Source organism: Schistocerca americana, chromosome 8, assembly GCF_021461395.2.
Source record: "Schistocerca americana isolate TAMUIC-IGC-003095 chromosome 8, iqSchAmer2.1, whole genome shotgun sequence".
NCBI lineage: Eukaryota > Metazoa > Arthropoda > Insecta > Orthoptera > Acrididae > Schistocerca > Schistocerca americana.
This window is the reverse complement of record NC_060126.1, coordinates 150,194,147-150,210,714: the sequence shown is the minus strand read 5'-3', so window position 1 is coordinate 150,210,714 and position 16,568 is coordinate 150,194,147. Positions and strand designations below refer to the sequence as shown.

The following is a 16,568-nucleotide window of genomic DNA, read 5'->3' as shown; positions in this document are numbered from 1 at the left end:
TACTTCAAGTAGTGTATAAGTCTAGGAACCGATGACCTCAGCAGTTGGGTCCCTTAGGAATTCACACACATTTTTGGAAAACAAAGAGTGCTTAAGGTTGTGCCCATAAGATACTGAAGTAATATTCAAGAGCAGAATGGTTCAAATTCCTACGTGGCCATCCATCTCCCTGTATCCCATAATCAGTTGAGGCAAATGCGTGGCTGGTGCCTTAAAACATGGCTGCTGCCTGCTTGTGGCTCTTTCCATGTTCCTCTCCAATCACCATAGCATCGTTACGACATTAAACACAAGAGTCATACTTCCTTTGTCGAGGATAAAATGTGTTGCATACTGTTGATATGCCGGTTCAGTCGAACACAGTCAATACGTACCTTTGGCCGCGGCCATTGGTGAAACTGACGTTAAATAATTAAGTTCATAAAAATTTAACCGACAAAGTATATATTACCGTCTAATTAGATAAACAAGCCACTCTTGTGTCCGAAATTGACATTAAAAAAATACACAATGAGTTGTCCGCAGGATATAAATTTTCGACCGAGCGGTTCTAGGCGCTGCACCCTGGAACCGCGCGACCGCTACGGTCGCAGGTTCGAATCCTGCCTCGGGCATGGATGTGTGTGATGTCCTTACGTCAGTTGGGTTTAAGTCGTTCTAAGTTCTAGGGGACTGATGACCTCAGAAGTTAAGTCCCATAGTGCTCAGAGCCATTTGAACCATTTTGTGTCAAACGGATTTGTTACTCACGTGACGTCCGATGGATATTCCAAGTTCGAATTGGCTGAGCTCGGTTCTGCTGTTACTGTTTCTGTATTTTACGTGGAGAGGGGAAGAAAGGAAAGTAAAGAGAGGGGGTCGCGGCCGTCAGCTGCATTAAGCAGAATCAGCGGCGAGGAGTGAAAACGTATATCGGACCGGGATTCGAATCCGGGATCTCCTGCTTGCTTTTTTTTCTTTGTTCAGTATTGATCGTTGCGTTTGGACTGGGCTGACGCCGCAAGACATCCGTTCAAGTTGATCGTTCATTCCTTTACTCAGTTTTTTTTTTAATTTTATTAGAGAGGGCAACTAGCACCATGAGCTAAAGTGCCGGCTCTTACTAGGCAGACGCGTTAACCATTGCGCCATCCGGGACACACCGTTATCGCAACTAAGCCGACTATTTCGGCCCGCGTCACGCCGACCCGCATTCCCATCGAGCGCCACCTATCCGCAGCCCATTTCCTCCACGTTTGCCCTCTGAGATTCCCACAGCAGGTCGGACGTATTTGTGCATCCGCACTGATGACGGTGGATCCATTGTCATCTTTTTTTTTTTGGTCATCAGTCTACTGATTGTTTTGATGCGGCCCGCCACGAATTCCTTTCCTGTGCTAACCTCTTCATCTCAGAGTAGCACTTGCAACCTACGTCCTCAATTATTTGCTTGACGTATTCCAATCTCTGTCTTCCTCTACAGTTTTTGCCCTCTACAGCTCCCTCTAGTACCAATTAAATTATGTGAATGCGTCGTGTCTGTTCTTACGGACATGTCCGAAAGAACGGACGCCACGCATTAATATAATTTGATTGTGTATGGACAATACAACCGCCTCCTTTTACACTGATGGGTGCGCCGTAACATCTAGCCGTCAACTCCGCATTACACAGGGGAGTCCGTATACTTTCGGTTAGATAGATAGATGTGTATTCTGAAACTGTTTTTCTTTCAGTGTTTTTTTTTTTTTTTTTTAAGTATAAGACTTGTATTGTACGTAGCTAACTGATGGTCCACTGCCACTGTGTTCATCTACTTGAATTGTAGGCTGCAGATTCCTTGACTTGCACCATCGGGTGGTCGGTTTCCGGGTTTCACTTAATACGTCAGGCGCCCACTACACACAGGAAGAGGCTACACGGGTAGCGGGGGCTGTGTGGAAGGGACTGGGCGGTTTTTTAGGTTGGAGGGTCTCAGGAAATCACAGAAAGGGCGCCCTCTAAAAGGGGGCAGGCAAAACACAGTAAGGTAGTTGTAGAAACGATCGGTATTGTAGTTGTAAATTATCGTAGCAGTGTTGGGAAAAAACCAGAGCTCCAAGCCCAAATAGAAAGCACTGAAGCTCAGATAGTTATAGGTACGGAAAGCTGGCTAAATCCCTAAATAAGTTTTGCAGATTTTTTTTTCAAACGACATAACAGTGTTCAGAAAGGATAGATTAAATGCAGTTGGTGGTGGAGTATTTATTGCTGTCAGAAGTAGTTTACCTTGTAGGTGAAAATGAAGTAGATAGTTCCTGCGAAATAGCATGGGGAGTGGTTATACTTGGCAATCGGACTAAACTATTTGGGTAGAGATTATACTTGGAAATCGGTCTAAACTATTTATTGGGCCGTTTTTCTGAGTCCGCGACTCAGAAGATACAGTTGCTGAACAGTTCAAAGAAAACCTGAGTCTCATTTCAAATAGGTACCCCACTCATACAATTATAGTCGGTGGTGACTTCAATCCGCACTCGATATGCTGGAAAAATTATACGTTTAAACCCGGCGGCAGGCATAAAACGTCATCCGAAATCGCACTGAATGCTTTATCAGAAAATTATTTTGAACAATTAGTTCACGAGCCCACTCGAAGTGTAAATGGTTATGAAAGCATACTTGACTTCTCAGCAACAAATAATCCTGGACAGATAGTGAGTATCATGTCGAATACAGAGATGAGCGACCACAAGGCAGTTGCTGCGAAGCTGAATATTGTAACACCCACAAACATCAAAAGGAAAAGCGAAATACATCTATTTAAAAAAAAACTGATAAAAATGCTCTTAAAGCCTTTTTAAGAGACAGTCTCCACTCCTTCCGATCTTATCACGTAAGGGTAGAAAAGATGTGGAATGGGTTCAAAGAGATAGTATCGATGGCAACTGAGAGACATAAACCACATAAATTAATAAGTGATGGTACTGATCCCCTATGGTACACAAAACGGGTCAGATTGCTGTTGCAGAAGCAGCGAAAAAAGCATGCCAAATTTAAAAGAAGGCAAAATCCCTAAGATTGGTAAAGTTTTACAAAAGTTCCAAATATAGAGCGTACTTCAATGTGAGATGGTTTTAATAATTTCCACAACAAAACTATGTTTCGGAATCTGGCACAAAGCCCAAAGAGATTCTGGTCACACATAAGGCACATCAGTGGCAAGACGCAATCAATACCTTCACTGCGCGATAACAACGGTGAAGTCACTGATGACAGTGCCACTAAAGCAGAGTTATTAAACACGGTTTTCCGAAACTCCTTCACCAAAGAAGACCAAGTAAATATTCCTGAATATCAATCAAGAACAACTACCAAGATGAGAAACATAGAAGTAGATATCCTCGGTGTAACAAAGCAGCTTAAATCACTTAATAGAGGCAAGGCCTCCGGACCAGATTGTACACCAGTCAGGTTCCTTTCAGAGTACGCTGATGCAATAACTCCATATTTACCAATTATATACAACGGCTCGCTCACAGAAAGTTCCGTACCTAAAGAGAGGCCGTGCGGTTCTAGGCGCTACAGTCTGGAACCGAGCGACCGCTACGGTCGCAGGTTCGAATCCTGCCTCGGGCATGGATGTGTGTGATGTCCTTAGGTTAGTTAGGTTTAATTAGTTCTAAGTTCTAGGCGACTGATGGCCTCAAAAGTTGAGTCGCATAGTGCTCAGAGCCATCTAAAGAGTGGAAAATTTCTCAAGTCACACCAAACCCAAAAAGGGAAATAGGATTAATCCACCAAATTGCAGGCCCATATTACTAACGTCGATTCTAAATAGGGTTTTGGAACATATACTGTATTGAACATTATCAATTATCTCGAAGAAAACGATTTATTGACACATAATCAGCACGGATTCAGGAAACACCGTTCTTGTGAAACACAACTAGCTCTTTATACTCATGAAGTAATGAGTGCTATCCACAGGGGACGTCAGATTGATTCCATATTTTTAGATTTCCAGAAGGCTTTCGATAACGTTCCTCACAAGCGTCTTCTAACAAAACTGCGTGTCTATGGAATATCGGATCAGTTGTGCAACTGAATTCGTGATTTCCTGTCAGAGAGGTCACAGTTCGTAGTAATAGACGGAAAGTCATCGAGTAAAACAGAAGTAATATCCGGCATTCCCCAAGGAAGTGTGCCGGCCGAAGTGGCCGTGCGGTCAAAGGCGCTGCAGTCTGGAACCGCAAGACCGCTACGGTCGCAGGTTCGAATCCTGCCTCGGGCATGGATGTTTGTGATGTCCTTAGGTTAGTTAGGTTTAACTAGTTCTATGTTCTAGGGGACTAATGACCTCAGCAGTTGAGTCCCATAGTGCTCAGAGCCATTTGAACCAAGGAAGTGTTATAGGCCCTCTATTGTTCCTGATCTATATTAACGACGTAGGAGGCAATCTGAGTAGCCCTACTAGATTATCTGCAGATGATGCAGTCATTTACCGTCTTGTAAAGTCATCAGATGACCAAAACGAATTGCAAAATGATTTAGGTAAGATATCTGTATGGTGCGAAAAGTGGCATTTGACCCTGAAGAAAGAGAAGTGTGAAGTTATTCACATGAGTACTACAAGAAATTCACTAAATTTCGATTAGGCGATAAATTACACCAATCTGAAGGCTGTAAATTCAACTAAATACTTAGGGATTACAGTTACAAATAACCTAAATTGGAACGATCATATAGATAAGGTTGTGTGGGTTGAGCAAACTAAAGACTGCGATTCATTATCAGAATACTTAGAACGTACAACAGGTCTACTAAGGAGACCGCTTGCACCACACTTGTCCGCCCTATTCTGGAATATTGCTGTGCGGTGTGGGATCCGCATCAGGTGCGACTGACAGATGACATCGAAAAAGTACAAAGAAGGGCGCTCGTTTTGTATTATCGCGAAATAGGGGAGATAGTGTCACAGACATGATACATGAATTGGAGTGGCAATCATTAAAACAAAGGCGTTTTTCGTTTCTACGGCATCTTCTCATGAAATTTTAATCACCAGTTTTCTGCTCCGATTGCGAAAACATTCTGTTGGCACCCACCTACGTGGAGAGAAAAGATCATCACGATAAAATAGGAGAAATCAGGGCTCGCACAGAATATTTTGTGCTCGTTTTTCCCGCGCGCCGTTCGAGTGTGGAACGGCAGAGAGACAGCTTGAAGGTGGTTCATGAATCCTTTGCCAGGAACTTTATTGCTTAGATGTAGATTTAATCTGTCGTGGCGCAAGGACACAGCCCAAGGTCCAAACAGTCGCATACTACCACACCAACACAAACATGTTCTTGGTAATGAAAGCATTTTTTTCGGATCTCGTATTTTACGCCATGACGCAGTCACATCAGCGGAACATTTATTAGAGCTACAGTTCAGACATAGGGCGAGTGTCCCTTTTGACAAAATAGGCTTCAAATTTGAAACGATCAAAGGAAAGGCTCAAATGGCTCTGAGCACTATGGGACTATGGTCATCAGTCCCCTAGAACTTAGAACTACCTAAACCTAACTAACCTAAGGACATCACACAACACCCAGTCATCACGAGGCAGAGAAAATCCCTGACCCCGCCGGGAATCGAACCCGGGAACCCGGGCGCGGGAAGCGAGAACGCTACCGCACGACCATCAAAGAAAAGGCTGCTGGCTTTTATCAGTAAATGTACGTAAATGTCATTAAATCGGCATACAGTCAGTTTTGTGGGAGAGGATGGTTGGGGGGGGGAGGGGGGGGGGGTAGTGGACCTTAGAGGTAACACGACAAATCTAAATCGCAGTGATGTGACGGGATACGAATCCCGTTGTTCCATCTGGATTAGTGCTTTGACGGGTGTTGCTGTCTTCCATTAGACGCCTTCGTAAGAGCCAGAACCGCCGCTAGGAAACGCTATCTGCGGAGTCGGCAAGAATAAAGTGGGCAACGTGCACGTTTATCGCCAACACCTGCGTAACGACAGATAATGGCGTCGCGAATACGACCTTAATTACACTGACAGCGCTAACGGCCTAGGAGTTGTCCTACCATCCCGCAGGTGTTTCATCACGTGGTACAACAGTCGCCTGCAACCTTACGACGCACTCAGGCCTTAAGATGCCTTTCAGATACTGCGTTCCAAAATAGTGCCCAGAGACCATGCCCTCGAGCAAGACCAGATTTAAAACATTTGGGATCCCATTAAAATAGCAATAGAGGTACCTACCCGACGACAAGAACCGATAACTTCGGTCAAGTTTTCACAACAATAGATGAGCTCTTGAAGAGCAGAAAAGAAAAGACGCACAAGTTCTACAGCCAACGAGTGCCCCAATTTCGCGGAGAGTCCGGGCTCGATTCCCGGTACCGCCAGGAATTTTTCCTTGATATTCATATGAGGAGGGAAGTGGGTTGGGGGGGGGGAGACAGAAGGAGATCGGTAAGCAGGTTCAGATGGACGTCGGCTGTAGTAGTTATTCGCAGATGAAGAGGTCTGCACATGATACATTAGCGCGAAGAGCTGCATCAAACCAGTTCTCGGACTGAAAACCATAACAAAAAGATGTATTTACTGTGTGTATGGCATATTTGGCAGCATGTTGCAAGTCTTTTTATATGACGCCATTTCGTCGACTTGCTCATCTATGACGATGAAATAATGATGACAAAACACACACCCTGAACCGAGGGGAGAACATCCCCGATAGGCAGGGAATCGAACCCCGGTACCCTGATCGAAAGTCAGCACCGCTAATCACAAGGCCACCAGCTGTTGGCAACAACTTGAAGAGTAAACATTACCCTGTCCATTCTGATGTAAAATTAATGTCAGAACATCAAAAAGAGGGCCAGATTCCTATCCTCGATATTTTAGTTAAGTACGGAAGAATCCGTGGGTCGCAGCGCATTTAGAAAACCCACGCACACTGAACTCTGTCTCGACGTCTCTAGCCACCAACATCTGTCACAAAGAAATTCCCTGCTAAAGACTGTGTCCACAGAGTTCAAATGCGGTCAGACAAGGACAGCCTCGTCGAACAATTCCCACACCTATGAATTGTGTTCTGAAAGAATGGGTACTCAGAGCGTCAAATATAATGGGTGTTGCAGTTAAAATCAACAACGCGTGAGAAAGAGATTGAGAATGAGACAGAGGAACTGAAGTCAAGAATCCCTTATCTACCTTACACCCGCACGATATCCGGAAACATCGGCAGACTCTTACAGAATACTGGGTATTTGGCTCTTGTCAATAAAGATAAAAAGTCTTCTTTGTAATTTTATATACGATCTAGATCTCCGAAAGCCGGGTGTGTACCGCGTTCCATGCCAATATGGCATGTCTTACGTGAGGCAGACTATCAGAACACTCGAGGAGAAGTGAAAGGACACCAGCGACACGCCCGACTAAAATAACCACGCATGTCAGCTGTCGTCGATCACTGCTTCGAATATAATCATGGGATGAAATACGAAGGGATCAGTATCATGGTGCAGAGGCAAGGTTCCTGGGACAGCGTATTTAAGAAATGTGTCGAAAAAAAGTCAAGGACACAGGTTTCATTCAAATTAACGCCCGCCATTTCACCTGTCAGAGATGAAAAACGCCGAAAGAATGAATAACAGTGCGTGCTCTGAAAAACCAGTTGAGTGTCAAAGGGCATAGCGGGTACCGGGAGTCGAAGTCTGCTATACGCAGCGGTTCACAGTCTGGTTGGGGTCCAAGCAGCGAGTAGAGATAGTTGTACAGCTCGCAGCACCAGAAAAAGACGAATAGTTTTTTATCGTCAAAATCTTCTACATAAAAAAGGAAACAACTACTCAATGTACATCAGAAAGCTCACCAAAAACATCACACAGGCTTTATACATTCTTGTTTAGACGTTGAAGAATCGCTGAAAGGGGCCTTACAAAACATAAAAAATAAAAGTGGGGTGTTAGGAAGTTAGCTTTTATCACAATGGCTCAAATGGCTCTGAGCACTGTGGGAGTTAACATATGAGGTCATCAGTCCTCTAGAACATAGAACTACTTAAACCTAACTAACCTAAGGGCATCACACACATCCATGCCCGACATAGGATTCGAACCTGGGACCGTAGCGGTCGCGCGGTTCCAGACTGAAGCGCCGAGAATCGCTCGGCCATACTGGCCGGCTTATCACAATGCAGGTCAGACTGCACACCTGTCCATAGACCCTCCACACCAATTAGGCATCGGTGGATGAAGACGTATCGATGACAGAGGTTTAGCTGGTCCACCGCTACTCCACGTAACCACCGGTCATGCAGTTTGGCTGCCTGGGGAGTTAATAAGATGGCGATATAACTGGCCGCAGGGAAGGCGGAAGTCAGTACTCTTTGGCCAGCCAGCTCAAGCAGATCATCGCCAGCTATTTCATGGCACCGTCTTCTCACTTCCACTGCACTCTGATCACGGTATCATTCTACTCCACTATAATGTTACAGGACTTTGTCGGTAGTTTTCGACTGCAGGTGATAGACTCGGATATATCTCTTCTGGATATCAGTGCTACGTTGTCCATGTAATGTGAAAAAACGTGAGCGTTGTTACTTTATTTATAAAGTGTGCAGGTTATTTCCTGTGCTGGACACTGAACTTTTCGAAACTCAGGTGCCAGTTCCGTCGACTTAACTTATGTTCTTGTGAACATAAATTTTCCCGGATACAAGGATCTGCCAATTTTTTTCTCCTTATTCTTCTACCTCTTCTATGGCTCTGCAGTTCATTATGAACCTTGACCTCTTTAACAATTGACCCGCCAGTCATCTCAAACCAACGTTCGAGGTTCGCATCTGCTTCAGCTCGTTTTTTGCCAGTCCTCCACGACCCCGTCAGTCCATCTGGTTCTCAGTCGACCCCGTCCTCTTTGACCCCTTGGATTTCTTTCTAATGTCATTTGGCTATTTATGTGTCCATGACACGAACCTAAGATATATTAATTTAGGACAATTCATCACTACCTCCGGGGTTTCAGAAGACGACTGCACGACAACTAAAGGATATAAGGAAAAATTACATAAAGCGGTGGATAGAGGAACTCCCAAGTTTCGATCCGTTATATTCATAGCTACAGAGCACACCACATAGCCGGCCGGAGTGGCCGAACGGTTCTAGGAGCTACAGTCTGGAACCGCGCGATCGCTACGGTCGTAGGTTCGAATGCTGCCTAGGGCATGGATGTGTGTGATGTCTTTAGGTTAGTTAGGTTTAAGTAGTTCTAAGTTCTAGGGGACTGATGACCACAGATGTTAAGTCCCATAGTGCTCAGAGCCATTTGAACCATTTCAATCACGCCACATAGGGGCAGGTGTGACAGAACATGTAAACAAATCATCTGCTCTCTGTCCTTGCCTCAAATTAGTTCGCACTAGTCGGTAGGCAACGCAGTGAGCAGATTAACCAGCTGTCGTTTGGAACAGCACACACATGCTCTTGTACCAGTATTGAAGTTGTCACATCACAAATGGTGCTCATATTGTGCACCTATAATGTGAGTTAAAACTTGGGGAGATGTTATTTCCATTGATATGTGTATGTTTTTGTATGTCTTGTACATTTTTCACAGTCATCAACCACGGAGGTACTTTCGGATAACCCGATATTTGTTGACCAGTAAATACTGTAACTGCAGAAGTGTTTATTTATTTACTGTACGTCATAGCGTGTAGTACACCTAGAACACGTGATCACGAGGTGTTTGCTTCGCGCTGTGTGTGCAGGACGCGTTGGACCCGGTGCGCGCACTGTGCTACCCGGACGCGGACGTCTTCCTGGTGGTGTTCAGCGTGGTGGCGCCGGCGACGCTGCGCTCCGTGGAGCGGCGCTGGGCGCCCGAGGTGCGCCGCTGCTGCCCCGACGCGCCGCTGGTGCTGGTGGGCACGCAGGCCGACCGGCGCCGCGACGCCCGCCTGCTGGCAGAGCTGTCTGCGCGCGGCCAGGCGCCCGTGTCGAGCGCCAGGGCGGCCGAGGCCGTGCGCGCCGTGGGCGCCGCCGTCTACGTCGAGACCTCGGCGCTCACCCAGAGGGACCTCAAGGAGGCCTTCGACCAGGCCATCGTCTGCGCGCTGCGCCGCCGCGGGCTGCTGCGCCCGCCGCCCCCGCGCCGGAAGAAGCCCTCGGGGCTGTTGTGCTGTTGCCGCCGCTAGCTTCCGAGCCCAGTTCCGTCGCAGCAACGCTACCGGTCCAATTCCCCATTCTCAGTCGGTTATCCGCTGTTGATGCAACACCGCGAGGAGTCCTACCACATCATCTATAGATGCTGCCAATTACGAACTGGCGATACCACATCAAGACTAACGCTACTGTGCTACAGACCGAGGAGGTGCTACAGCAGCATTTCAGTCCTACGTGTCCACATCTTCATTCATCTCTATCCATTTACCAGGAACTGACGATCCAACACCGAGGCAGAAGAGGTACTACATCTCCTGGTGCTCTGAAGCCTGCCTCCAACGACTCCCTGAATGACTCGTCAGTCACAGTATCTCACTGTCTGTGACGCAACTTCGGGACAAATGGTACTGCACTAGAGAACGAAGATGTGCTAGGCCCGTCTCCAACAGCCTCGCAACACCACCCTCCCGTTTCTGCAGCCGTCTACTTTCTGGGAACTGGTGGTATGGCATTAATATGGGGCACCAGTGTGCTGGAGACATAAGAGGTGCCCTACATCGGCTAAGACTGCCAATACTGCATCTGCTGGCTTTCGAAACAAGTCCATCAGCTCTTATAAACAGCAAGTGACATCCCGGCGAGTTCTACTGTCCTAGAGGATGAAGAGATCTACATCTACGTCCATACTCCGCAAGCCACCTGACGGTGTATGGCGGAGGGTACTTTGAGTACCTGTATCGGTTCTCCCTTCTATTCCAGTCTCGTATTCTAAGCTTTTCTCCAACACCGTCTTAACATCCCAGTTTCTTCATCCACCTCGACATCCATTTACCAGAAACCAACTGTGCAACATCGAGAGGAGTGTTAGTGGGCTGCGAAGCAAGCATCCACCATCTCTCAAAATCAGTCGTCCATTTTATAATCCAGTATCAGATACTCACTGTTTAACTGGTGACGCAACATCCAGACAACTGCTTCTGTACAAGAGGACGAAGAGATAATCGGCCTGTCTCCACCACTTTCTCAAACTTGACTGTCCACGTCTGTTTTCGTCCGCATATCAGGAACTGGCGATGTACCAGCATGGGTATCACAGTACTCAAGTCATAAAACGTACCCTCCGTCGGCTGACTCTGTCTGTCCTACCTCCGCTGGCATTCAAAACCAAAGTTCTTTTACAAATATCGCTATCATTTACGCATTGCCGAGTAACGACAACTGGTGATATGGCATGGAGACAAAATATGTGCTAGAGGATGAAGAGGTGTAAGGATTCTCTACGCAAACATCTCAACCCAGTCCGCCCAATTCTTCATTCACTACCAGTTAACTACTTTCTCTTAGAGGGAATTTGCAAGACATTTACTACAGTGCTTGAGACAACAGTGGTGCTACATTTCTTGGCGCTGCAAAGACCGCCTCCAACAGCTCTCAAAATCAGTCTCCATTTCGTAAGCCACAGCTATTGTCCAGTACACACAACTGGTGACGTGAGGTCAAGACGAAACCTACTGTGCAACAGAACCAAGAGCTGCTAAGCCTATCTCAAGGAGCATCTCTACCTAGACCGACCGTTTGTGCATTCGTCCACTAACCGGAAACTGGCAATGTACAACTACAACAGGTCCAAAAGAACGTTGTCAGCAATTGGTGACGCAACATTAATGTGACTTCTACTGTGCTAGGTAGCCAGGAACTGTTACACCTGTTTCCACCGTCGTCTCAACTCTCGCTGTCCAGTTCTTCATTTGCTACCAGTTACCCATTATTCCTTACTATGTACTGACTGTTAAGGCCAAGGCGAGTGATACTATGCTTGGACGAGAGGAAATGCTACCTGGAGGCTCTGACCGTTCTATATTTGCCAGCGGTTCAACTTTGACAGTTCAGCACTTGACAACTGGTTATGCGCTCTCCATTTTTGAGAACTAGTGATGTGTCGTCAGAAGAAGAAGACCTCCTCGTGAAGGGCAACAGTTACTATAGTGCTACGCCTGTTTTCAGCACTTAAGTCATCTGTCAACTAATTGTTAATTCACTGACTTCATCAGTAACTGGCAATCGACAACAAGATGAACGTAACTACTCCTGAACCAGTAAATGGAACAGTACTCCTAATGCTTTTTTTTTCAGACTTACAGTGTACAGTTTGATGCCACGTATTCACTGCCCACCGTGACAGAATTATCCATAAGTAATCTATAGTCTCTTATTGGAGTTTTTAAGAGAGAATTTCTGCAACTCATTACTATTTCTGAGAGCTTATCGTAATTCTTTTTACTTTGGCGTCAGTCACCCATCAGCATTTGGTAATAGCAACATCACAACACCTTATATACATTAGTTGATAGGAATGCATTAGTTGATAGGGCCTAAAATTTAAATAAGAATTGATCACCAAGAATGTTGTGTTACTCAGCAATAACTAAAATATTTTCAAATCAAGGATTCGATCTGCAATTCCTGTTTCTTTAAAAAGCCATTACATTTTCTTTTAGAACTACGATCTACTCGATAACATATTATTATAATTTCCACATCTTGATTTAAAATTCAAGAGGAAATTGATGGATGCAGATGATCCATTCGTATGTGTCCGTCATAGTCGGACTCAATAATGGCCAAACTTTTTCCTTACTGGGGAGCTAAAATTAAAATATATTCCAGTTGTCTGAGTGACAAATTTCCTTGTACGAATTATTTCATATTATTCATGTCATTTGCTACATAGAGCACAGATTTCATACTCTTTTTGAGTTTATTTCTCAAGAAGCTCATTTACTTAAACAGTGAAACATATTTGAGGGTTCCGCCAAGAGCAAAACCACTACTTCTTATGGTTTACTATTTCCCATACACGTTTCGATGCTCTCACTCCATCCCTAGACATTATGTCTTTATTGTATTTAGCGGTACATTTGATTGGTCGTGTTATCCTTTGCTTCCTATATTACACGAGATATTTCCATACGATTCTGTCATCTGCAATTTTGTTGATGTTTGTACTGGTTTTCAAAACTTAACAGTCCTGTCACTTAAAAACAAAACTACGCATTCCTATGTTGTTTAAAAAGGAACGAAACTACAGATGAAAAAATTGAAAAAATCTGTCACCAGTAATGCAGAAGGTAGACAGCAACACCAGCAACGAAAGAGAACACTGGCCGACGTAAAAGTACCGAAACATTTCTGGGAAATATTAAACAAGAAGAAATAGTTTTCAAGGTAGAGTGCTGAAATACATTTCGTAAATAAAATATTTCTTAGCGCTAAAGAAATGGGTTCAGTCAGCGCCTGCACCATTTTACGATACAAAGTTTGTGAACGAGTCACACTTAACACCCCTATTACGCGAATAATGGTACGATTCCATGATATAGCATTGTACCACAATGATTACAGATAAAACAAAGTACACAAACCACTAGTAAGAGGAACTCAAAGTTTCTTTAAAACATCGTTCGCTGGTACACAGCTCTTGTTCACCGCCGGCTGGAACGTAGTCTTGGAAACATGTGTTTTATATGTTTTTTTTTCCTACGTAGATGCTGTTCACACCCATCACACCTGGTGTGTTTCAAGATTCATTTCATTCCCCTAATAAGTTATCAAAATCTCTCAGCCCATGGACATTACAATGGTAATTCCAACCCATATAGATCTTCTCTACAGAAACGGAGGCAATATTAGTAATGCTGCCCTTGAATATTTTATTGTACGTGAGATTTGTTGTCTATAACGATATGAACAATATAATTAAATTAAAGAGAGATCCTAAAGTTCCTACGCTGATGCTATTATACTACTGTAGTATTTTGTTACAGAACGAACTGTAAGACTGATTAGCAGTTCACGTAGTGTAGGGAACTATTTTACAATACTATTTTAGGACTATATATAAACTTTTAATTCTATCAAATGCAGTCTATAAGAATATTTCTTCTGTATTAACAACTGCATGTTTGAGAGGAAGAGGAAAAACAAGAATTTCTTTTGTAGAAATATTACAGAAGTGAGTATTTAAGCGGATCTTTTGTGCCGTATGTTGCAAAGAGAACATTCTTCACTCTCGATGAACCAACGTTATCGATTGACAATTGAAAAACACCGTTAAGAACTTAGTAAATACTTTGTTACAAGCAAGCAGGAAGTTTTTGTCGTCGTCGCTTCATGTAAATGTTATCTTTAACTTTCGACTAGTTATGTGTTTCATTCATTTGGATGTATGCAGAACAATCCAGTATTCATCTGGATGCATGCAGAAGATACGCGAAAATGAAGTACTCTGTTGCAGAATACTACTTTCTATTTACAACCTGCTGATAGGAAATCGTGTCTTTTTGGTTAGGTGCATGTCTTCTTACAAAGTGGTCACTCATATATTGGTAGAAATTATTTACCAGCAAAGTATACCATATGAACCAGTGGGTATTTTTCCCTGTGTTATGATCCATATGTGGTAAGCAGGCCATAATACAAACACTAAAGGTAAACTCTTTATTGCTTTCTTGTTAATGGCAAATAAATATTCGTAAAAAATAACGAAGGAGAAAAGTTATTTATTATAGAAACGTTAATTTAAAATAACAAAGAACGTTGTTTATCTTTTCTGGATCGTACCAAAAAATTCTATTTCTTTAATTCGTTGTAACTGTTTTTACTTGGATAAAATCGCTTCATTTTGTAATGAAATTAAACCTACGGAAGTAACAGGTTCTTCTGCTGCCACAGGCAATAATTTGGTGTACAATTTGATCACGTATTTACCAAATAGTGAAAATTTAGTATATGATAATTACTGTCTCTGTTTATAAGACATCATGATAGAACATCAGATACTAAATAAACGTAAGCTAAATAAATGTCTAGGACTTAGTGACGTTAAAATTCAATCAAACTTTTTCGAGCGATGGCAGTTATCCCTTAAGGAAAACCTCAAAGTTCTGAAAATGTGACTGTATACTGTGAATAATTATTTAACTAGTAATATTCGTATCGAATAATCTCATTGTGCATGTCATATTATTTGTGATATAAACAATTAAGACGAACTGTTGAGGTATTCAGAAGCTGTGATACTTTTTGTAAGAGTGTTGTTTGTTATATATAAAAGGTTGTTTGTATATTATTTATCAATTCAATAAAATACATAAAATCATTTTTGTCAGTTCCCTTTTCTCCGTGACCTTTGGTCATGAAACTAAAACAAAAAAAAAAAAAAAATGCTATGAAAGAAAGCAATTCTACAACAAATTTGTTTCCTTTCTTAATTTGCAGTGTATCTAAGAATTTATCCAACTGCATGAGCTTATTATTGTTCTTATCTTCAGGATGAAGGTTGTTCTGATACTATTAAGGTAAGTTACAGCGCTATTAGAGGATGCTGATCATGTGAAAGTTCTCAGCCTACCTGTTGTCAGAGCAGAAATGTAAAAGTGTCAAATGAAACATCCAGTCACGTGCATAGCATGGCTTCATTCAAACCTTTTGTGCTGGAGACGTATATGAATGTAAGACAGTGTAGCTATGAGACAAGAGTCTAACTTGATGAAAATGTTCTGTCTATTCTACGGTTGCTATAGCGTCGTTAAACGATCGATCTTATTTTATCAAACTGAAATGGTTTGAACGTCTATTAGTAGATCAGTAAACCCTTATTTCACCTACTTGTCAGTGACTAAATAGGTAACAGAACATTCCACTGGAATAAAAGGAAACGACATCAGAGAAGAATGCCAGAGATACATTAAAACAGTACTGATCATCCAAAAGCATTTATGTTCATAACCACAAAGGAATAAAAGAAATTTAGTGGGTAGATTACCAGGTGGTACAAGATTAGCCCTAAGGTAATTCCATTAAGGATACAGGGTACTTTTCTGGCTCAATATTATGTAAAAATCAACACCTATTCCTTTCAAGCACTGTTTACATTGTATATGTTTTACAGATTTTATGTTGATATCAGGTAATGCAGCACACTTTCTAAACAAATTAGATGTATTTTGAATATTTTTGAACCTCCTTAGGGTTATTGAAAAAATTACAAAGAAATTGATGCAATTTTTTCCAAAATGCTTCCTCAAATTGAGGTACCGTTTAATCCAATGTTATACATTTGAGGTAGATCAAATTTGTACCAGATATGCATGACATGATGGCTGAGGTACTAGACCTATTTAATTCCACCTGTTATATATATTACAAGGAAAAAATATCACATCTTACATTTTAATTTTTATAATTTTTTTCCTAATAAAACTTATTTTTTCTATAATTTAGTTGATTGTGCAATAAAGGTTAGGTCTACTACATAAGCATGGATTATTGCAAGTTACAGAAAAAATTAGGGCAATGCTTTATAAACTTTAGAATATATTTATACCTGAAATTTGAAAAATACAACTTGTGGGAAATTGTGAATGAAGATATAAGTCC

At 42.7% G+C, this 16,568-nt stretch overlaps 1 protein-coding gene across 1 annotated transcript in view; it reads left to right on the top strand.

Annotated features, from left to right (window-relative positions):
• The window catches only part of LOC124545639 (cell division control protein 42 homolog), a 257,471-nt gene extending 246,025 nt beyond the window's left edge, over nt 1–11,446 (top strand). The window contains exon 3 of the mRNA XM_047124584.1: nt 9,737–11,446. Coding sequence (XP_046980540.1) covers nt 9,737–10,162 — 426 coding nt within the window. The 3' untranslated portion in view covers nt 10,163–11,446. The remainder of the gene's footprint in view (nt 1–9,736) is intronic.
• The last annotated feature ends 5,122 nt before the right edge of the window (nt 11,447–16,568 follow it).